Genomic DNA, 23774 nt, shown 5'->3' with positions numbered 1-23774 from the left:
GAAACCTATTTGCCATTACGTTGGATGATAAAATGTTTTAAATCGCCAATAAGCTTTGTTAATTGTGACCGGCTCTGTGACTGGCACTCAGTTCGCCCATATTCTATACAATAATTTACTCTACAAGACATTTTCAGTCTGCTAAATATGATGAACTGAGTGACAGACTAGTGTAGCAAATTAGTCAAACATCAAATTAATACTGTATGAATAATTATTCATAGCTTGTTATAATTAATTATAAATATTTGAAACAGTTAATTGAATTAACTTCATGTAGCTGAATTAATATTACCATCTATTAATCTGTTCATCCAGCAGTATTGCTCGTTTTTCAACTCTTCAGAAAGGGTATTTTCCGTGGCCACAGAAAGCCTCTTTCTTAGCATATAGCTGTGATCATAATCGTTAAATTGATATTGATTTATAAGCAGACCAGAATCAATTTGCACAAATGTGCACAAAAGTTTTATTTAACTAAATCACGAACACATAACTAATCTAAACAAACACATACTGTACACACAATCCATACATGGGTAAAATGGAAAGTGAAGGTGACTGAAAAACCGATGAGAAAGTCTTGATAGTTTGGTTCGATGGTGCTGAAGTTGCAATCGATTTCTTCCACGTTGATTTAAGAAGCAATGGTGTACTTGTGGAGTTAGTTAATTCTGTTATGGTCGAGGAAGGTACACATGGCTCTGTGTGTGGAGCCTGGCAGTTTCACGTGAACAGCAATCAGGAGCAGAAGCCAGCGAGCGTGTGGAGGGCTTTTAAGTTCCACAGAGTTCTTTAAGTTCTCACCTTTGATGAGAAAGGTGCAATTCTCAAGGGGGGAAAGTTCCTTTGTTTGAAAAGCTGACTCATTTGCATGGTTGGAGTAAGCTGGCAGTTTGTGTCCATTTATACTCTGATAAATATAACAAACACACACTGCATTTCTATGAGAAGGTGAGTCATTAAAGAGGAATATTTTAATGGGAAGGACCACCTAGATGGGGCTACATTAACTAGTAGGCCTAGTTCTATCATCAGGGATGCATAACACTATACAATATAAAAAGGCAATATACAAACAGTAATAATACAGAAAATGTACTGGGGAAATGCATGTTCATTCATTAGACAGATTTGTCAATGAATTAGTGGAGATAATTGCATTTCTATGGGACTGCATTTTATTAAATGCATTTGCCTGATTCAGTGCATCTTGAACTTGTATATTTTGTTGGATCTGAACTGAGGTTTGATCAGTTATTTTCCAGTATGTGAAGAAATCCTGGCTGGTGTAGCTATATTTAACATCTTTTAATGAGGTCCACAGAGATTCCTTTGCTTCGTCCAGTCGTCATCAGAGGTTGGTTATTTTCCCTGCTCTATCTAGAACATGACAGCTGCGCAAATGGATTTTTAAACAACAGTCACATTTTTTATTATCATATTTTTATTGTGGTATTGTAATTTCTGGGAGGGGGGAAACAATACAGACACAATTGAAATGCAGGACACTGCTTACGTCTTGGACAAAGCTCCCAATTTTCGGGACTTGTGGTCACCCTACTAAAGGGTACAACACATCACAATGAAAACAATCAAATCAAGTTGACAAAGTATAGGCCCATTTATTTCATTCAAACCAACTGACAAACGACAAACAACAATTGATAAACAACAATTACACAAGTGTACAGCTAAGAAAACAATATTTATGTTGCACTAACTATTTGTACTCAAAAATGTAATCATATATTGAAGGATGGGTAAAGTTACAATATTGTTTACAATATTTTTTAAACCTGTAAAGATGATTCGTTGACAAGTTCCTTTATGAGTATGTGTACATCACTCTTCAGTGTCCTCCTCACTGTCATCACTCAGGGGGAATTCTCTGTTCCCACACTGTGTATTGTAGCTCTTCACATGCATTGGACACTCCTGATTTATAATAGCCTTTAGAAACAAGCGTCAGCCTTCATTATGAAACATTTGTAAGCATATTGATAAAGACATGCAGGAACAGTTACATGTGTGAGTCTCACCATCTTCTCTTCCCGAACAGCAGGATTTTTGAGGAAGAAGCAAAGGGGTGCATACAGGATGTTGACTATGCCGATGATCACCATGAGATTAGGGAAGCCGATAGCTCTTACTATTGCCCCACCGGTAGATGGACCTACAGCATGAACACACAAAGGAAGAGTTAATTTGGCTCCCAGAGCTCTTAGGGTGAGTAAACATTACACTACACAACACATTAGAAGTTTTGAAAATAGATCTAAATGGGATGTTTTTTGTTTGTTTTTGTAACTAGGTAATGGTTACACAAACAACGGTGTAATAAAAATGGAAACGTTTTTCTATAAATTTTTTGCATTCAGGTGACAATGTTGTCAAAATTAACCGCACACATCACACAGATCTGCAAAAACGAATAAAAATGCTGTATTATGCATGCCAGGCCAGTAGTTGGTGATGTCACTTTGTAAAGAAAACCAATGACATCAACGTTTACATTTTTGTAGTTTAAAAGGAGATGATAACGATATTGTTTTCAAAAACTAGCAATTTGAAACCCGTTTTTAAGCATTTGAATTATCAGGGCCCCAAAACACTTGTTGTGTAAATAAACGGCCAAAATGCATAAAAAGTTTTCAGGTTTTAGTTGAAAACAGTATTGTGTAAACAGCTTCCTATAGGAATAAATTGCACAAAACATGTCTATTAGTAAAAATATATTCAAGTACATCTGCATTGAGGTGCAATTACCAACAGCAAATCCCATGCAGAGTGCCACGTCAGCAATAGCATACACGCTTCCATACACAGAGGCATGTCGGATATCCACTAGGTAAGCCATTATTGCCATCATAGAAGAATCAACCATTCCTACAAGCACAAAAAAAAATTATGCATATTTCCATATGTCATGCAAAGTAATAGAGTTATGTATGTTAAAAGCATAGTTCACACAAAAATGTTATGTTTTCTTTCTTCTGTGGAACACAAAAGATAAAGAATGTTTTTGCTTATACAGTGAAAATCAATGGGGTCCAAAACAAAATTGGACCCTGCTGACTTCCATTGTATGGGCAACAACACAGAGACATTTTTTAAAAACTGTATCTACTTTTGCGCACATATATATTCAAACGCGCATACCTATAGACTAAACACGTAATATGCATGTGCACGCCGTCACCGGTTTCACAGATTCATGTTTTTGAAGTTTACATGGAGATGATAACGTTTTAAATTTTTTTCAAAACTTTACAAAAATTGCACCTTGGAACCTATTTCAAAGTTTGCGTCCTCGAGCCACCAAACACTAGTGTCATGCAAATGAATGGCCAGAACGCATTAAAAGTTTTCTGTTTTCAGTTAAAATGGTGTCGTGAAAGCGGGCCCTAAATGAATGATTTTTACAACGGAAGTGAATCAATAAATTTCTTTAGCTGGACAATAATTTTTTTCTAGAGCTGCTGTAAAACCAAAACAATCTCTGTTCCATTCATTTCCTATTATCACTGTAAAGCTGCTTTGAAACCATCTGTATTGTTTAAAGCACTATATAAAAGAAGGTGACTTGACCTGAATTGACTTTTGTGCCCCACAGAAGAAAGTCATGAGTAAATGATGTCAGAATTTGCATTTTTTTAGTAAACACTCTCTTTAATACTGAATGAGAATTAATTAAATAATATTCACCAATAGCAAATCCCAACCCTCCATTGGGACCAATAAGACCATAGATGTTTTTGGCAAAGGGAACCTACAACAAATTCATATAATGTTACTGTAAAGTGTATGTTGTGTTTTGTTTTTGTTTTTTCAGTCAGTGCTATGTTCCGTTTTGCCTCAGTTCTCAGTCATTTCCCTGGCTGTTAATTAGTTCCTGCACCTGTTCTGTTTTACCTCGATTACTCTCCCTCTGTATTCAAATCTTTAATTCTGTCTGTTTATTATTCTGTGTCGTCTATGTTGATTTCGTTGATTATTACAATCACCACAGTCCTTTTATATATACACAGTACTGTTTAAAAGATTGGGGTCAGTAAGATTTTTAAATCTGAAAGAAGTCTCTTATTTGCACGAATGCTCAATTTATTTGATAAAAAAATACAGTAAAACAAAAATATGGTGAAATATTATTACAATTACAACTATTTTCTATTTAAATATATTTTAAAATTAAATGTATTCCTGTGATGACAAAGCTACATTTTCAGTAGCATTACTCCAGTCTTCAGTGTCACATGATCCTTCAGAAATCATAATATAAAGCTAATTTAGTGCAATATTTTTATAATGTTTTTGTGGCAAGATACATTTTTGTCAGTATTTTTTTATGAAGAGAACATTCAAAAGAACAGCATTTATTTAAAATAAAACATCTTTTGTAACATTATAAATGGTTTTACTGTCACTTTTGATTAATTTAATAAATCCTTGCTGAATAAAATGATTCATTTCCTTAAAAATGTACTGACTTTTTAACGGCAGTGTAGTTGTTTTATACATAGTTCAAGCACGCATGGGCCTTGCTGTTCTTAAAGTGTAATGCAACATGATTTGTGATACTCACACAGAGCAGACTGATGCCAACTATAAGCATGCCAATCATGGAGCACAACCACCTAAATCAAAGAGACACATTTCTAAATTATGCAAATCTTGCCTCTGTAGACAGGCAGGATTTGCTTTGCCAACCCACCCCCCACAAACACACACACATACAAAATGACTTTTAGCTATTACCTTCCCATTTTATTGGCCAGTATACCAAATAGATTGGTTCCAATGAGGTAAAAAACACTGGCTGGTAGGAAAGCCATACCTGCAATATCAGTGGCTACAATTAATTCAGTCAACAGACAGACAGACATAACACAGAAAAAATATTTAACAAATTCATCAGAACCATCAGAAACCTCTTACTGGCTGGCTACTACTGTAACGATCACCAGCTGGAGTGCCTCTGAGAGTCACCAGAGGGCACTCCACACCAGACTGATCACTTCACAAAACTATAATTCCCATAATGCTTTCATACCTGGGACTGATTGCGCACTCACCTGCATCTCATTCAGACACTCCATATAAACCACACTCAAACAGAAGATCACTGCGAAGTATTGCATTGCCACGGCCTGTAATTTCTGAGCGTTTACCCTATCCTACTGATCTAGTTGTCGACCTCGGATTGTTATCTCACTTCTGCCTGCTTGCTGCCTGTCTTGACCTGGATTGCCTTTGGATCATTGTCTCTTGCTGCCTGCCCCGATCTTCTGCCTGTTACCTGACTACTCTCTCTGTGTTGATCTCTGATTTCCCTGTTTGCTGTTCTCTGACCCCTGCCTGTTTGACGTCCCTTCAATAAAGCTGCAAATGGATCCTACTGAGTCTTCCCATTCATAACAGAATACTTCGCCGCTTCAGATCCAGCAGCCGAGAAAGAACCGAGACCCACCATGGACCCACTAATCAGTCTCTTCCGCCTCAGCCAAGGTAACCGATCTATAGAGGAATATGTTGAAGAATTTTGTGAGCTCTGCCATGGGGTAGACTTGGACGATGCAGTCTTAAAGGATAGTTTCCGATATCGGCTTGAGGACATGTTAAATTATCTCATGCCTGACAACACCCCTCAATGGACTTTGTCAATATATTGAAATCGCCCTGAGGATAAGCGGCTCATCCTTTTCTGTGGGCCCTGTGGATGAGGGTTCCCATGAACTTATCACACCCGTTGAACCAGAGTTCTGCTACACCTCAACTGATTCCCCGGACTCTCGTTACGTCTTAGCAGAATTCCCCGAACCCTCTACTGCTGAGGGGGCGTTTCCAGAGACCGTGCCTGTCACGTCTGCCGATCCAGAGACTTTTCACGTCACGTCTGCCAATCCAGAGACTGTTCACGTCACGTCTGCCAATCCAGAGACTGTTCACGTCACGTCTGCCGATCCAGAGACTGTTCACGTCACTTCTGCCGATCCAGAGACTGTTCACGTCACTTCTGCCGATCCAGAGACTATTCATGTCACGCCCGCCGAGCCAGTGTCTCCGGACAAGATGGCCGCCGCCACCGCCGAACCAGTGTCTCCGGACAAGATGGCCTCCGCCGAGCCAGTGTCTCCGGACAAGATGGCCGTCGCCGAGCCAGTGTCTCAGGACAAGATGGTCTCCGCCGAGCCAGTGTCTCAGGACAAGATGGTCGCCGCCGAGCCAGTGTCTCAGTACAAGATGGTCTCCGCCGAGCCAGTGTCTTCGGACAAGATGGCCGCCGCTGAGCCAGTGTCTCCGGACGAGATGGCCGCTGCCACGTCGCCTGAGCCCTCAGCAGAGATGGCCGCCGACACACCTGAACCTGAGCCCTCAGCAGAGATGGCCACCGACACGCCTGAACCTGAGACCTCAGCAGAAATAGCCACTGCCACTGTCCCTGTCCCTGAGCTGGTCCCTGTCCCTGTCCCTGAGCCGGTGTCTGTCCCTGTCCCTGAGCCGGTGTCTGTTCCTGTGCCATGGTCGCCTGAAGGGTCGTCTCCTCCCTGGCCGCCTGAAGGGTCGTCTCCTCCTTGGCCACCTGAAGGGTCGTCTCCTCCCTGGCCTCCTGAACCGTCTGCTCCTCCCTGGCCTCCTGAAGGGTCGTCTCCTCCCTGGCCTCCTGAACCGTCTGCTCCGCCCTGGCCGCCTGAAGGGTCGTCTCCGCCCTGGTCGCCTGCACAGCCTGATCCGCCCTGGTCGCCTGCACAGCCTGATCCGCCCTGGTCGCCTGCACAGCCGCTCCGCCCTGGCCATCCGTTCTGCCGCAGTCTGCAGGTCCTTTTCTGCTCCACGGACCTGGCCCTCCATCCCGCCCCCGGATCCGCCTCCGCTCAACCTCCCTCCTGGACTGTTTTTGGAGCGTCTGGAAGCCACTCTTTGGGGGGGCTATGTAACGATCACCAGCTGGAGTGCCTCTTGAGAGTCACCAGAGGGCACTCCACACCAGACTGATCACTTCACAAAACTACAATTCCCATAATGCTTCATACCTGGGACTGATTGCGCACTCACCTGCATCTCATTCAGACACTCTATATAAACCACACTCAAACAGAAGATCACTGTGAAGTATTGCATTGCCACGGCCTGTAATTTGAGCGTTTACCCTATCCTACTGATCTAGTTGCCGACCTCGGATTGTTATCTCACTTCTGCCTGCTTGCTGCCTGTCTTGACCTGGATTGCCTTTGGATCATTGTCTCTTGCTGCCTGCCCCGATCTTCTGCCTGTTACCTGACTACTCTCTCTGTGTTGATCTCTGATTTCCCTGTTTGCTGTTCTCTGACCCCTTCCTGTTTGATGTCCCTTCAATAAAGCTGCAAATGGATCCTACTGAGTCTTCCCATTCATAACAACTACACAGAGAAACCACAGATCTTCTCAAAAAGCCATATGTTTCACTTATTTCTCACTAAGGAAGTTACTAATGATATAATGGTTATGAATTCTTTCAAGTAAATTACTTGAACATTACATTTGTCAGAGAGGAAGCAAACAGGAATCAGATAAAATTATCTAAATAAGCAGGAAGTGAAGTTGTTTCAATCACATTTTAATGACTTGGAATAATAGAGTTTCTTACCAAGCTGCCATTTTGGCGAGCACATTGTTTGCATCATCCAGATGGGAAGAGTGGGCTCTAAAATAGCCACCCCCATGTTTGCAAAGCACAAAGATCCTGTAATTATATACAGGAACCATAATCTTACTCATCATTCATTCAACATAGCTCTTCATCCGCTTCATTTACAAATCGTTTTAGCTGCTCACATCAAAACATACAGCCACGATTTTATGGAGGCACACATGTAATTACAGAAACAGCTAGCACACCTCCACTTTTTAAACTGGTTTGACTGTGGGCAGTATTTGAGGAAGTATTTGATTTGGTTTTATTTACACACACACCTGCACTAATGAGTATGTAGGGATCCTTCAGCAGGGTAAGTAATGGTGTTCCTTCCACACTCTGAACAGAAGACACATAAAAATCACTCCAACTTATCATAGTAACAGTAATGCATTTCTCATTTCAAACATTTCTCATCTATCAGCTTTAATATCTCTCATTTTAATAAATTAATGCTACTCACCCCTGGAGATATTTTTGAGGGCTGAAGGATGCAGAGCTGGAGGGCTGGGTATTGAAAACAATTCGATAAATCAACTTAATTTAATGTAACAGGCCAAAGGAGCGTATTCATTATTAGTTTTACTAATGTCTTACCTCCATCAAACAGAGCCAGAAAGGCAAGGATGAGGAACGGAGAACTTTTACCAACAAACTCGTACATAACACTGCCAAATGGCGCTCCAACTGAAACGAGTACATTTTGCATTGTCAAAAATTGTCATTTGTGGCACGAATTCTGTCACCTTCATTTAGTTGCATTATAATTGCTGGTCATTTTCAGATGTTATAATTTGGTGCATTACATGATTTTACTTTACATTGTTATATAGTGTCATATAATGGTGTCATATAATGGTGTCCTGCATTGGCACCATTATATGAGAAGTGAACTGAGCTAGACGATGACATCACTGTTTTCTCCAGAGTGGATGTATAGATAGATGAACTAAATCAATAACTTTTTTACAACAGAAATGAACCTTCACTGAACTTACTTAAGCTTGACTATGACACTATTTTCTTCTAGACCTGCTGTACAGCCGAAACAAACGTTGTTGCATTATTTTCCTGTTATCACTGTAAAGCTCCTTTGAAACAATCTGTATTGTGAAAAGCGTTATATAAATAAGGGTGACTGTAAAGCACAATATAGAAAAAAATACAGGACTACATTAACTTACTGAGCACTCCCATGGCAAGTCCTCCCAGTGCAAATCCCATGGCAGTTCCTCTCTCATTGTCATCTGTGTAAACACTTGCCAACATTCCCAGACCTACAGAAGTACACAGTCATTTTTATCATAAATACAGTGGATATAAAAAGTCTACACACCACTTTTAAAACAACTGGGTTTTTGTATGTAAAAAAAAAATTTAACAAAGATAAATCACTTTAGTGATAATCAAAGCTAGATTAAAGACACATCTCTTTGACATAGCATTTACATAATACATTATAGACTATAATTCAGTGTTAGGCTGCATAGATTAGGTCAGCTGGAACCGGGAACACTTCCCATAAATCCTGATGTACTTGTTACATCATGAGAAGAATGGCATCTACGCTAATTTTAGTGTCTTTGTTTATCCCGAGGTCTTCCCGCAGCCTGCCGGATCCAGGGCGTATCCAGATCTGACGAAGGCCCTTCGCCTGGACCCGATGACAACGCAGTGCTGAAGTGCCAACTGGTCTCTCCCTATGGAGGATCCCTTTCCCACTCTACAGATAAAGCGTCGTCGGGAAAACTCAATTTGCTTATCTACCCCGAATTGATCAAATAAAAAAAAATTCTGAATCAAAACTATAAGGAAACACCAGTAATTTGTTTAGGCTTGGTTTGTAGGGAATAACAAACCTGCACACATATATTCAAACGCACATAACTATAGAACCAATTCTTAATGCGCATGTGAACACCATCAGCGTTTCTCATAGGATCGCGTTTAAAGTTTGTGTATAGAGAATGGTGTCTTCTTGGCGGCCCCTAATTTAATAACAAATGATCGTTGCGACGGAAGCGAATCAATCAAAACTAACTTTAGCTGGAAAATAACTTTATTAAAGAACCGCTATAAAGTCAAAACATTCTCTGTTACCTTAAATTATACGTTTATCTCTGTAAAGCGGCTTTGAAACAATCTACATTGTTAAAAGCGCTATATAAATGAAGATGACTTGACTTGACTGTAGTAGATTTAATGTAAAAATTACAACCTGTGTGATGTCACTGAAAACCAAAGTGACACATTTCAGAGAAAAAAAGCTTAACTGCTCAAGTGTGCACACCCTTTTATAATGTGGCTGTGTTCTGAATAAACTAATTATTAGGCTTATGTGAAATAGTATACACCTGTATTCACCTGAAGTGACTCTGATAAACTCCAAATAAACCTCAGCTGTTCTTGTAAAAAACTTCTGACATCTTCTTAGTTGCATGCTACAAGAGCCATGGGCCGCAAAGAGCTTACAAAGCATTAATGGGAATGTATAGCTCAGGTGAGCGAAGAAGTTTCCAAGGCATTAGATACACCATGAAACACAGTAAAGACAGCCTTAAGAGAAAGAGAAAGTATGGCACAACAGTGATATTATCAAGAAAAGGGGATCCCTCCAAAATTGACTGAAAGACAAAAAGAGGACACTGGTCAGGGAGGCAGTCAAGAGGCAACATTAAAAGAATTACAGCTCTTTCTGGAAAGTACTGACAGCTGACAGTAAAAAAACTATACCCATGGTGAAGCATGGTTTGGACAGCATCAATTGAGGCAGTTTGTTTTCCAGCTGGATATTAGTGTAGGTGGAGGGAATCATGAATAGCTCCAAGTATCAGTCGATTATGGTTTAGAACCTTCTAACGTCTACTAGAAAGCTGCAAATAAAAAGACCTTTCAGAAGAGTGAAAATATTCCCAAGTCAAGATGTGCCAAGCTGTGCCAAGACTCCTATCCAAACAGACTGTGTGCTGTAATAAAATCAAAGGGTGCTTGAATTAGTCCGGGACAGTGCACATACATATGCAGTTAGTTATTATTTATTTATTATGTTTTTATTTTTCTCTGAAATGTGTCGCTTTGGTTTTCAGTGGCATTGCATTCAGTGCTGTTTTTCTAGTGCTTTTAATACAATTCAACCACATGTTTTAGCCGATAAATTACTGTGTTGTAACCTACATAGTACAACTATTATGTGGGTATTGGATGATCTTCTATGTCAACTCCAGTTTGTTAGGCTGGGTGATAAAATGTCTGACATTATTTTAACTAAAACAGGAGACCACAAAGTTACTTGCGTTTCGCGCTTGATACTTGCGTTTCAGATCGTTAAAATAGGGCCCTCAGACATCTTGTTGTATACAAAAGTTTTCAGACGATACCGCCCTTGTGGGTTTAATTAATCAAGGTATGATGTGGACTATAGAAGAGAGGTTGAGTTATTTGTTACATGGTATGATGGATATTTCATAAAATTGAATGTGGAGAAGACTAAGGAGTTGATCATTGATTTTAGAAGAAAAAAAGAAGTGATACTACCAGCGATAATTAAAGGTCAGAAAATAGAGATTGTTCAGTCTTAGTAATATCTTGGTGTCCATTTGGACAGTAAATTAAACTGGAAGAACAATAGTGAGGCTGTTTTTAAGAGGGCACAATCAAGACTATTCTTTTTGAGGAAGTTGAGTTCTATTGGTGTCAGCAGGAAGCTTCTTTATGTTTTTTTATCAGGGAATCATGTTTAGTGTTTTGTTTTATGCAGTGCTCTGTTGGGGATGTAGTATTGCTGTAGATGATAAAAATAGGATTAATAAATTGATTAGAAAGGCTGGCTTGGTTATTGGTCTTAATCCTGATTCACTTGAGGTCATTTTGGAGAAGAGAACAAGACCAAAATTAAAAATGATTCTGTGTTACCAAAGGTCATCCACTACACTGTATCTTTAGTTGACTTAAAAGCTCATTTAGAGGAAGATTAGTAATGCCTCAGTGTTCTACAGAGTGACTTAGAAGGTCTATTATTCCTACTGCAGTTAGGTTTTTTAATAAAGTTGTGTAATTTTTGTATGTACTGATTGTTGTTGTTTTTTAATGTTTATTTGTCTATTATTTGTAATGTGCAATGGTGGCAAATGAGTTTCCCCTTACAGGGATTAATAAAATTTTCTAATCTAATCTAATCTAATCTAATCTAATCTAATCTAATCTAATCTAATCTAATCTCATAGGTTGTAATTTTTACATTAAAGTTGCAAAAGTTCTGATATGATTTATCTTGGTTTAATTTTTTACATCACAAAAAACAGCCGTTTTAACAGGGGTGTATAGACTTTTTATTTCCACTATACACTACCGTTCAAAGATTTAGGGTCAGTAAGATTTTTTTTTAAAAGAAGTTAATAGTTTTATTCAGCAAGGATTGCATTAAAATGCTGAAAAGTGACAGTACATACATTTATAATATTATAAAAGATTTTTATTTCAAATAAATACAGATCTTCTGGATTTTCTATTCATCAAACAATACTGAAAAATTCAGCTTTGCCATAACAGGAATCAATTAAAATTTAAAATATATTACAATAGAAAACAGTTATTTTAAACTAATGATATTTTACAAAATTACTGTTTTTAATGTATTTTTGATCAAATAAATGCATCCTTTGTGAGAATATAAGATACATCATTTAAACACATCAAAAAATCTTACGGACCCAAAACTTTGCATGTCTTTGCAAACTTACACATATTTGGTACATTATATCCTACATAAACCATTATACCTGCCACAGAGGAAAAAGATGATCCAATTCCCTGCAATGAGCGGGCGAAAAACAGCAGTGCATATGTCCCTGAGAAGGCAAACACTGCGGAGAAAGCATTCAAAGTCAGAGTCTACCTCATTTCATTTGTAGTTTGCACAAACAACATATGGAAAATCTCACTCAGTGGCTCACAGTAGTGTAGCCTACTTCAAACATCTTTATGAGCAATCATTTTTATATTGTTGCTCCTACACAGTTCACAAAAATGTTCACATTCAAATGTCAGTGTTTGATTTAAAAAAATGTTTAATGTTTCATGTTTCAAGGGTAACGATTTAATGGGAAAAAAAGTCATAACTGAAAGGGTTTTTATAGTATTTCATTTTCTCCATATGATCAATAGTATATGTGTTTCTTAAAGTCAGCAATTTGTATTATTTCAACTTATTTTTTAAAGAATACTTATAGTTTTATTTATTCTGTTTATTATAATTAACTATATTTTACTTAGATTTTATTTATAATAGGCTACTTATATTTATATTTATTATATTATACAATATTTATTACATAAGTATAATACTTTTATTTGAAAACACAAGGCCTATAAGTATAATATATTTATTATATTATAATGTAAGTAGTATAATATTTATAGTATAATATAAAAATTCTACTATATTAAACTCAGCACACCCGGTTAAAGAATTCACCTCTCGCCACTAGTATATATCCATTTGCACAGCATGTTTCGGAGCGCCACTGTGATCATTTAAAGGTGCAGCAGCATACTGTTTTTCGAAGCGGCTTGGTTCACAATAGAGAATGTGAAAATACGTCATATACGTGTTTGAATAATTGATAATTCCTTTTTATTTCTATTAAGATGCTTTGAAAAGATCTGTATTGTATAAAGCACTATAAAAATAAAGGTGACTTGAACTGACAAATACTAATGAGCTCATGTACAATTTTGCAGTGGCTGGGTGGGTCCAAGATCTGCTAAGCCACAAGCCAGCAAACTGTGAAAGCAGTTTCATATACTCGCAAAGGTAAAAAAAAAAAGTGTCACTTCTTTTTTTCCTAATTATTAAACTAAACAAAATAAGAAACTTTAAAAATAGAATTGAGTCATATGCTGTATTCACACCATGTGATAATTATTACTGTGGAGTTCTATTCGTCCTTTCACGTTCTCAGATTTCTATATGACAAAACTGTCAAAAATAATCTGAGTTGTCATGTGGTACAGTGTGGTAAAAGACTGATCTCTTTTTTTTTCTTTTTTTTTTTGAAAAGTTAAAATTTCTCTGAAGAGTGTTGTGTGTGCTTCTTCTGGAAGTCTCTCCTGGTGCTGGTGTGTTTACAACGCAAGTGCAGTGGTGATCACAAGCTTTCTGAGCTCTCAACTCCTGTTTTAACAGCATTCTTTGTGTTTGTTTGTTCTGACGGTTGGTTAGAGGGCGAAGAAAGTGAGTGCTTCACAGGTACAGGCTGCACCATCTCCTGTTAGTGTTGCCGCGGTCATTCCCCTGTGTGCTCCGGCACAGGTGAGAGCACTATTTCCTGAAAGAGCAACACGGGTGTGTCTGCGTCTTTTTCAAGATGCCATTCCACCCGTGCATTTCTGGATGCAGCTTTTGTGGATGGTTCATGTTCTCATTGCGGGAACATGACTATCTCATGGCCGAGTCCCGAGATGGGCGTGGCAGAGCGGCACACTCCGTGTGACAATCACCCCGGCCTGTCGCCAAACCCTCAGCCCGTGGTCAGACCCTTCGTTCTAGTGCCCCTAGAACAAGTGTCTAGGTATGCTGTGGTCTCCACAGATGCCTCCAACACCGGCTGGGGGGCGACATACAATGGGTATGCAGTTGCGAGGGTCTCGGTGGGCCCCCAACTGCATTGGCAGATCAACTGCCTCGAGTTGCTAGCAGTACACCTTGCTCTGAGACGCCTCAAAACGCTGCTGCTCGACAAGCATGTACTAGTCCATACAGACAACACTGCGACCGTTGCGTACATCAACCATCAAGGTGGTCTACGTCAGAAGAATTTGAGGTCGCTTCATGCCACTTATATCCCCGGCCTACTCAATCGTGCCGCCGACGAGCTCTCACGACAGCCTGTGGCCCCGGGAGAGTGGAGACTGCATCCCCAAGCGGTTCAGCTGATTTGGGCCCACTTTGGGGCTGCACAGATAGATCTGTTTACCTCTCCGGACTCTTCCTATTGCCAGTTGTTCTACTCCCTGACCGAGGGGACCCTCGGCATGGATGCAATGGCACACAGCTGGATCCGGGGCCTCCGCAAGTATGCGTTTCCCCTAGTGAGCCTTCTTGCACAGACTGTGCAAAGTCAGGGAGGAAGAGGAGCAGGTCTTGCTAGTTGCCCCTTATTGGCCCGACCGGACCTGGTTCCCCGAACTGATTCTCCTCTCGACAGCCCCTCCCTGGCCCATTCCTCTGAGGGAGGACCTTCTCTCTCAGGGATGGGGCACCTTGTGGCACCTCTCAAGACCTCTGGAAACTCCATGTCTGGTCCCTGGACGGGGCGCGTGATCTACCACAAGCTGTCGTAGTTACCATCACTTCTGTGAGAGCACCCTCTACGAGGCATGCTTACGCCCTGAAGTGAAACCTGTACGTTGAGTGGTTTTCTTCTGACCGAGAAGACCCCCGAAGATGGTCGATCGGTACTGTGCTTTCCTTCCTGCAAGATGGGTTGGAGCGTGGACTGTCTCCCTCCACCCTCAAAGTGTATGCTGCCTCTATTGCCGCACATCACCATGCAGTTGACAGGAGATCCGTGGGGAAGCACGACCTGATCGTCAGGTTCCTGAGGGGAGCAAAGGAGACTGAATCCGCCATTACAGGCAGCAGAGTTAAAAGTCCTGTCTATAAATACAATTCTCTTGCTTGCCTCTATCGAGAGGGTAGGGGACCTGCACGCATTTTCGGTCAACGAATCGTGCCTGGAATTCGGGCCGGCCAACTCTCACGTCCTCCTGAAACCCCGCTCTGGATATGTGCCCAAGGTTCCTACCACTCCCTTTCAGGACCAGGAGGTGAACCTGCAAGTGCTGCCCCCGGAGGAGTTTTTTAGAACAAATTCTAGATTATATATCCTACGTGTCGAGCCAGTAGCTTCCCGTGTGCTCTCTTCGTATAGAAGCCAGCCAACACTCTAAGCCCCGCTCGAAGTGTCGGCTTGCTGCGCCATTCCCCTACTATGGATTGGATATGTGCGCCATTCTTGCTCCAGTTGAGTTCCTCTTTAACCGAACCCTGTTGAGTTCCTCTACACCCCTCAGCAACAGACGTGGCAGAGTGTTCGTTGCCTGGCCTAATACTCGTATGCATTGGTGGAATCTCTGCTAGGCTGGGTCCCATATTTTGTGATCCCTACGGCGATCCCATATGTACATTTTTCAACAGTACGGCTCCCTGCGGCAAGCCCGTGTCTTTCGCTTGACAGAGCCCACTCTGCCGTCTCTGACCGGTGTTATCTCCCGCCTGCTTAGGCCAGAGCCACCTCAGTGACATTCCATATGTTGTACTACCCGGAAACGCCAAGTCCATAAGTGTACCTCCACATGATACCTCCCTACGGGCAGGATGTGGCTTCCGCAGCGTCTCCCTTTCCACCGTAAGGGCACGCTTTCCCAGTGTTATCCAAGTCTGTCTGAGTGGGTCATGCGGAACAGCAGTGGACTTCCCTGGCCTAAGCCCTGTCCCATCTCTGCCTCAATAACTGCGGGGGGATCAGGAGGCTTTCGCTAGGCACTGGAAGGTGGCAGCACTAGGTGGCGTTTTAATTTGGATCCCAATCAGTATGGTATGTCCAACTACGTCGAACGTGACCAAACTGAAAGGGAACATCTCGGTTACGTATGTAACCCTCATTCCCTGAAGGAGGGAACGGAGACGTAGTCCTGTCGCCACTATTGCTGGATCACCACTGACTCCAGGCTCCGCTCGGCTCCTCAGCGAAAAACAAGTGGTGCATGCATCCGCTTCCGTATTTATACCCGCGCTACGGGGCGGAGCGCGAGATGTAAATCTCACACGCCAATGTGAATTGGCTCGTTTTTTCAATACTCGATGATGACAGGCTCCCTAAGCGTGATCCCAATCAGTACGGTACGTCCGACTACGTCTTCGTTCCCTCCTTCAGGGAATGAGGGTTATATACGTAACCGAGACGTTACTTATCAAATTCTGGATTTAACAATTGCCTGCTTCCATTTAACCCTACTCACCCAAGATGACCGTATGCTTGAGGCCCACACTGCAGACTTTTTGGAACTTGCTTATAAGATACATTATTCTGACCATGATTAAATTTCATTTTATTATGCTGGGCTAAATAAACAGTAAAGAAATGGGATTTCTAATTCTTCTTATGATCCTCAAGGGAGCTTGGTTAATTTTGTAACATTTTTATTTTCTGCTAAATGGTTCAACACTCCCAAGTCCAGAGAAATTAATTCCCAATTCCGTTCCAGGGACTGAAATTCTCGAGCCCACTCTAGAGAAAGCAGTTCCAGAGCCTGCTCCAGTTCATCCATTCCAGAGTTTGTTCAAGTCCCTGAGCACAGTCCAGTGTCGGCTCCAGCCCCTGAACAAAGTTCCGAGTCTGTTCCAGAGAGTGAAGTCTCTTAGTCCGTTCCAGTGAGTGAAATCCCAGAGTCCATTCCAGTGAGTGAAATTCCTGTATCTGTTCCAGGGACCAAAATTCCTAAGTCTGTTCCAGAGATTGAAATTCCCAAGTCTGTTCCTGTTAGTGAAATTCTAGTGCCTGCTCTTCCTGCCGGCTCTGGAGAGATCTAAGAGGTGGTTCTTGCACTTTATGTTGCTGTTACTATGTGTATCTGGGCCACACACACACATCTCTTCTCTCCAGAGTCCGCTCCAGTCCACGAGCCCGCTCCAGCCCCTGAGACTGCACCGGAGCCCGCTTCAGCCCCAGAGCTTGGCCAGGAGGCTGCTAAAGCTCCAGAACTAAGTCCAGCCCAACGATGTCCTTGATGGCTAAAGCCATTGGGCAGCACACACCTCCGTAGCTATAAGACGACTATAAGTACCCAGCCACAATGGCCGAGTCAAGTTTCCTTGTCTTCCTTGCCTAGTCTGCCAGCACCGTCCTGCTCACCTGCCCGTGACCTCCATGACCTACCAAGACTCCAGGGCACACGCCCTCCCTCCCTAGTTGGACTCTTTTGGGCACAAGGTTGCCTTTGACCTATTTTTCCAGTGTGTTTCATTGATTGATCCCATTCACCTGTTAATTATAAAGACTATTTAATTGATTCCTTCATCTTGAGCTTCCCTACAGCCACCAATCTGTGACACCGAGGATGTGAACACTTTTTACACTTTTTAAACACTTTTTAAGTCGGAATCTCAGTAATTCTGACATGGCGTGAATACACCTAAAGGCAGTGGGTTTACAAGTGGGAGTAAAACTGAAACTGTTTACTCAAAATTCAATGTGGCGTGATGTGAACTTCACATTCTCTATAAATGCTTATAAATGATATGCATTTCGATTAAAATTTACGTGCTCAAAAAAATTTAACATACGCAGAAATTTCCATTTCAAGCTCACTTTAACTGTCAAAATAACATGATGACGACACCAGGGCCTGAAATTAACACCCGACCACACGCCAAATGCGGGTGAATTCTGCAAATGGCGGGTAACACTGTCAATCTACCTGCCACATTGGCAGGTAGCCACTGAGCCCCTTCACGGGGAGTTTGATTGACAGGCGATCTGGCCAATCATAATCCGCCGAATCCGCCTTTTTTTGTCCGACAAAGCAGTCAGGAGAGTTCAACGTTGGAGGATTTGAACTTGAAAAAACGGAGTATACTGAGTAGGCCTACTGACATCTTTCCGCAGTTAAAACTAACCAGATTCCTACTTATGTTAATTCATGTTTATTTGATGCTATAAATTAACTAGAAGGAAGAGATGATCGGTTCACGAGCAGCTTTAACTGAGGCACCACAGTGATCTGTCAAGACACATTAGGCCAGCCTTTCTCAAACTTTTTTCAGTCAGGGCACCTTTCAAAAGTGCATAAAATCTCAAGGCACCCCAGTGTAAAATATAATTTAAAAACACTGCATAACCCAAATGTAAATGCAAATGATATTTATCTAAAATGAATTTACAATTTTATTAATCCGTTCATATGTTTAGGCCACAGAGTCACAAAACGGTATTGTCTAAATTTCTTTAAAAATTACCAAATTTTAACTTTGAGACTTTGTTTAATATCAAAAGTAACCAGGACTGTCTTGTCTGTCAGCGTGTTGTCAGTGTCCTCTCTGCTGCGCAATTAGTCCATGAGCCAGGGCCCCAAATTTGGTCCATCGGTATCAACGGGGGGGCAAATGCTATCATTGTTTTTTGGCAAGGTATACACCCCTAGTATTAGAAAAATCACGATAGCAGTGCAGCGGTGGTAGCGAAATCACTTTTTTGAGCTCATGAAGTTACTAAGCCCCTAAAATAAATTCCGTTTTTGAAATCTGGTGTATATCTGGTTTAGGCTCATGCTAGGGATATTATCAATATTCTATAATATGGTGCTTGGTATCGTTGGAAAGGGGACCTTTTAGGCTTTCATTTAAGCCCAGTACTGAATCTGTCTGACAAACACAGAGGTCACAAGACTTCTTTAAACCAGAAATAACACACATTTTTTCACAATTTCCGCCTAAACTGTATGCTTTCTTTTATCCCTGTGGCATGAAAGAACAACATGGACACAAAACTCAACAACTTCAATACTCAAGGCACTCTGATGACTCAGAAAATGTATAATATACCCATACTATTTATTTGTGAGAGCCTTAAATTAGACTTGTGCAGCCAGCACAAGTCTTCAAAATAAAATAGAGCCAATAGAATGGACAAATAGAATACCCTATTAGTCCAGGGCCAAATGGCCTATTTATTCATGTACAGTTGTAATAAAAAGTAATTGTTTCAATAGTGTAGTAAATGGTGTTGTAAATATAACACTTGTAAGTGGTTTAACAAAATGTTTCTATCATGTATTTTGATATTCAGATATGATGTCAGAAAGTAGCTCATGCACGGAATGTTGATGGATTTTGACAGTTTGACGAGGTTTTGTCAGTTTTGTGAAAAGATTGTTGGTTCAGTTGACTGGTTATAACAACACTACCAACTATGATCTTCAAACAACTTCCATTGAGTTCCAGGGGTATTAAATGTAAGTACAAAATACTTTTTCTCTTGTGCTTGTGAATTGGTTGGGAATAGTAGCAGTAGCTAATGTAAGCTTGGTGTTTTTCACACTTAGTATACTTCTTTTAAACTTAAAATAAGAAAGTATACTTTCAGTCTACTTTTTATGTACTTCTCAGAAATAGACTTAAAATTACACTTCAGTGTAGGCCTACTTGATTTATACTGAGAGAAAAGTACAGGGCCCGTATTCATAAAGATTCTAAGAATCCTCTCAGAAAACTCTTAAAGGACAAGTTCGGTATTTTACACTTAAAGCCCTGTTTACAGATCGTTTCTGATGAAATAGAATGGTTAAGATTGAAATTTGGACACATGTTGCTGTCCCGAGAATTTTCGGTTTCTATGGTAGCACCCCCCCCCACCTCCACAATGGCTGCATAGGTGCACTATGCATCTTTTGCTGCAATTTTTGTTTAATGCGTTTTAGGAAGGATTGTTCCAGTGAACCTATGCAGCCATTGTGGAGGTGGGGGGGTGCTACCCCAGAAACCGAAAATGTAAAATTTTAAACCGAAATCTTAACTGTTCTATTTCATCAGAAACGATCTGAAAACAGGGCTTTAAGTGTAAAATACCGAACTTGTCCTTTAATTTAGCTTAAAAACTTTTACATAAGAGTCTTAGCTTAAGAGCGATTCGGGGCCAATCTGAGAGCAACTCTGAGCAAGGAAAAGACAAAAACTTTCATCTTAGTGAGGAGGCGGGGCTGACCCCGTTGCTATGTATGACACAATCTTTTGAAGACTGTGATTGGCTGGTTGTCCAAGAAGGAAAAAAAGAGTGAAAAGTATAGGGTCTATTCTAAGCCTTCACTTTGAAATGACATGTGACTGTGTACATTACACACTGCTGCATTGTTGCATTTTCCCAGTTGCCAAATATCGTAATGTAGTGATTACTTTCATTTCTGGCGCTATGGCATTTCTGCACTGTGTCGGAGATGTTAGCGCGTCTCTAAGATCAGTCACAAACATGATCCCTGCACGATCTAATCTATAGCGTCTTATTAACTCACTGTCATCCATTGTCTGCAACACATTTTTTCTCCCTCTTCGTCTTTCTGCCATGTTCTCCTCTGCTAAAGAATCTCTTCAGCCTCTGAAAAGTCCTCGTCCGTACTCCTTACAATTTTGACCTTAAGACTTCTTTTAAGGGTTAAGATGTTTTCTGAATTACTTTTTTCTTTACTGGGATTTTTTCTTTAATTTTAAGAGTAAACGCCCACATTTCTAAGAATTTTCTTAGAATTTTGTCACTAGGAGCTACTCTTTGCATTAGATTCTTTATGAATACGGGCCCAGGTATATTTGGCCTGTACTTGAACTCAATCTTTTGATCCAGATATACTTAAAAGAATAATTAAGAATTCAAAGTATACTTGTCTTGTAGTTGTGTTAACTCTTTTGATTGAGTAGTCAATTAAATATACTTTTTTTACATAGTTTTTCATATACAGTCTTATGAAACTTACATTGTTTGAAAATATTGATTAGAATATTGATATAAAACAGATATGTTTCTAATTCTGCATATCTGAATTTCTGTGTAGGCTAGTCCACTGGTAGTGTATAGCAATTTACTCTAATTCTACTTTTTTGTTTAAAATGTTGCCTTTCTTTATGAAACTTACTGACATTCAAGTGTTGATTAAAAAAGGATGCATGAAGCTAATAAAATGTTTTTAAAATTAAAGAACAGTTAAAGGTATTTTTCAAGTGCAAAAATAATATATAAATAGTAAACTATAAGTATAATGTTATGTTCAATTAAAGAAAACTTACAAGTATACTTGTAGTATAAACTACGAAACTAGTAGTTTACTGAGAGCACACATCAGTTTGTACTTTCATAAAATAAAAAATGTACTACTTGTATTAAAATAGTAAACTACTAGTATACTTATAAGTTCACTTGTAGTACAGATGCATTACAAATGAGAAAACTAGTTGTGTACTTAGTTTACTCTTACAAATACTAAAAATACTAAAAGTGGGCCAATTTAGTCCCAAGCAGTATTGAAATAGTACACACGTTTACTACAAGTACACATTATTAGTATACTTACAACATAAAGTATACTTAAAAAATATACTTGAAAATTACTTAAGTATACTTCATAAAATGAACATGAAGACATGCACTTTTATGATGGATAGATGCACTTTTATGATGGATAGATGCACTTTTATGATGGATAGATGCACATTTATGATGGACAGATGTACTTTTATGATGGACAGATGCACTTTTATAATGGATAGATGCACTGTTATGATGGATAGATGCCCTTTTTTGATGGATAGATGCTCTTTTATAATAGATAGATGCACTTTTATGATGGATAGATGCCCTTTTTTGATGGATAGATGCTCTTTTATAATGGATAGATGCACTTTTATGATGGACAGATGCCCTTTTATGATGGATAGATGTACTTTTTTGATGGATAGATGCTCTTTTATAATGGATAGATGGACTTTTATAATGGACAGATGCACTTTTATAATGGATAGATGCACTTTTATGATGGATAGATGCCCTTTTCTGATGGATAGATGCTCTTTTATGATGGATAGATGCACTTTTATGATGGACAGATGCTCTTTTATAATGGATAGATGCTCTTTTATGATGGATAGATGCACTTTTATGATGGATGGATGCTCTTTTATAATGGATAGATGCACTTTTATAATGGATAGATGCACTTTTATAGTGGATAGATGCACTTTTATAATGGATAATGGATAGATGCACTTTTATAATGGATAGACAATAATAGATTTTTACAGCGATTGATTCCTGCCGGGTCCATAATGAGACTGGCGCGGCCAGAGACATTTTGGGCACTGCGGCATATTAAATATATTATAAATAGTTTTTCCGCGTTAGAAATACAATGTGTGGCGAGAGGGCGTGACAAAAGACACGAGTGTCAAAAGACAAAAAAAAAATGAGTGACTGTCACGTGACACTTGAGAGCCCTGACTGCACTATAGCAGTTACTGTTACACTGTTTAACCTGCAAGCTAGCTAGCCTGCTAGATAGCTAGCCTGCTAAAAACACCAAGCTTACATTAGCTACTTCTACTATTCCCCACCAATTCACAAGCACAAGAGAAAAAGTATTTTGTACTTACATTTAATACCCCTGGAACTCAATGGAAGTTGTTTGAAGATCATAGTTGGTAGTGTTGTTATAACCAGTCAACTGAACCAACAATCTTTTCACAAAACTGACAAAACCTCGTCAAACTGTCAAAATCCATCAACATTCCGTGCATGAGCTACTTTCTGACATCATATCTGAATATCAAAATACATGATAGAAACATTTTGTTAAACCATTTACAAGTGTTATGTTTACAACACCATTGACTACACTATTGAAACAATTACTTTTTATTACAACTGTACATGAATAAATAGGCCATTTGGCCCTGGACTAATAGGGTATTCTATTTGTCCATTCTATTGGCTCTATTCTATTTTGAAGACTTGTGCTGGCTGCACAAGTCTAATTTAAGGCTCTCACAAATAAATAGTATGGGTATATTATACATTTTCTGAGTCATCAGAGTGCCTTGAGTATTGAAGTTGTTGAGTTTTGTGTCCATGTTTTTCTTTCATGCCACAGGGATAAAAGAAAGCATACAGTTTAGGCGGAAATTGTGAAAAAATGTGTGTTATTTCTGGTTTAAAGAAGTCTTGTGACCTCTGTGTTTGTCAGACAGATTCAGTACTGGGCTTAAATGAAAGCCTAAAAGGTCCCCTTTCCAACGATACCAAGCACCATATTATAGAATATTGATAATATCCCTAGCATGAGCCTAAACCAGATATACACCAGATTTCAAAAACGGAATTTATTTTAGGGGGTTAGTAACTTCATGAGCTCAAAAAAGTGATTTCGCTACCACCGCTGCACTGCTATCGTGATTTTTCTAATACTAGGGGTGTATACCTTGCCAAAAAACAATGATAGCATTTGCCCCCCCGTTGATACCGATGGACCCCCCTGGCTCATGGACTAAATGTGTTTTTCATTG

General features: G+C 39.9%; 1 protein-coding gene across 3 annotated transcripts in view; it reads right to left on the bottom strand.

The window, feature by feature from the left end:
* Positions 1-1438: 1438 nt before the first annotated feature.
* The window catches only part of slc18a1 (solute carrier family 18 member A1), a 39255-nt gene continuing 16919 nt past the window's right edge, over positions 1439-23774 (bottom strand). For 2 of the 3 annotated variants that reach the window (XM_079896833.1, XM_079896832.1), the window contains exons 5-16: positions 12454-12537; positions 8860-8952; positions 8273-8362; positions 8139-8182; positions 7954-8014; positions 7628-7723; positions 4759-4837; positions 4586-4637; positions 3709-3772; positions 2770-2889; positions 2043-2176; positions 1439-1953 (exon numbers count right to left, since the gene is read on the bottom strand). In XM_079896833.1, the coding sequence (XP_079752959.1) occupies positions 1846-1953; positions 2043-2176; positions 2770-2889; positions 3709-3772; positions 4586-4637; positions 4759-4837; positions 7628-7723; positions 7954-8014; positions 8139-8182; positions 8273-8362; positions 8860-8952; positions 12454-12537 (1025 nt within the window). In that variant the 3' untranslated portion in view covers positions 1439-1845. The remainder of the gene's footprint in view (positions 1954-2042; positions 2177-2769; positions 2890-3708; positions 3773-4585; positions 4638-4758; positions 4838-7627; positions 7724-7953; positions 8015-8138; positions 8183-8272; positions 8363-8859; positions 8953-12453; positions 12538-23774) is intronic. The other variant, XM_079896834.1, reaches the window with a different exon arrangement.

Source organism: Squalius cephalus (assembly GCF_949319135.1).
Source record: "Squalius cephalus genome assembly, chromosome: 16".
Lineage (NCBI taxonomy): Eukaryota > Metazoa > Chordata > Actinopteri > Cypriniformes > Leuciscidae > Squalius > Squalius cephalus.
This window is presented reverse-complemented; position numbering and strand designations above follow the sequence as displayed.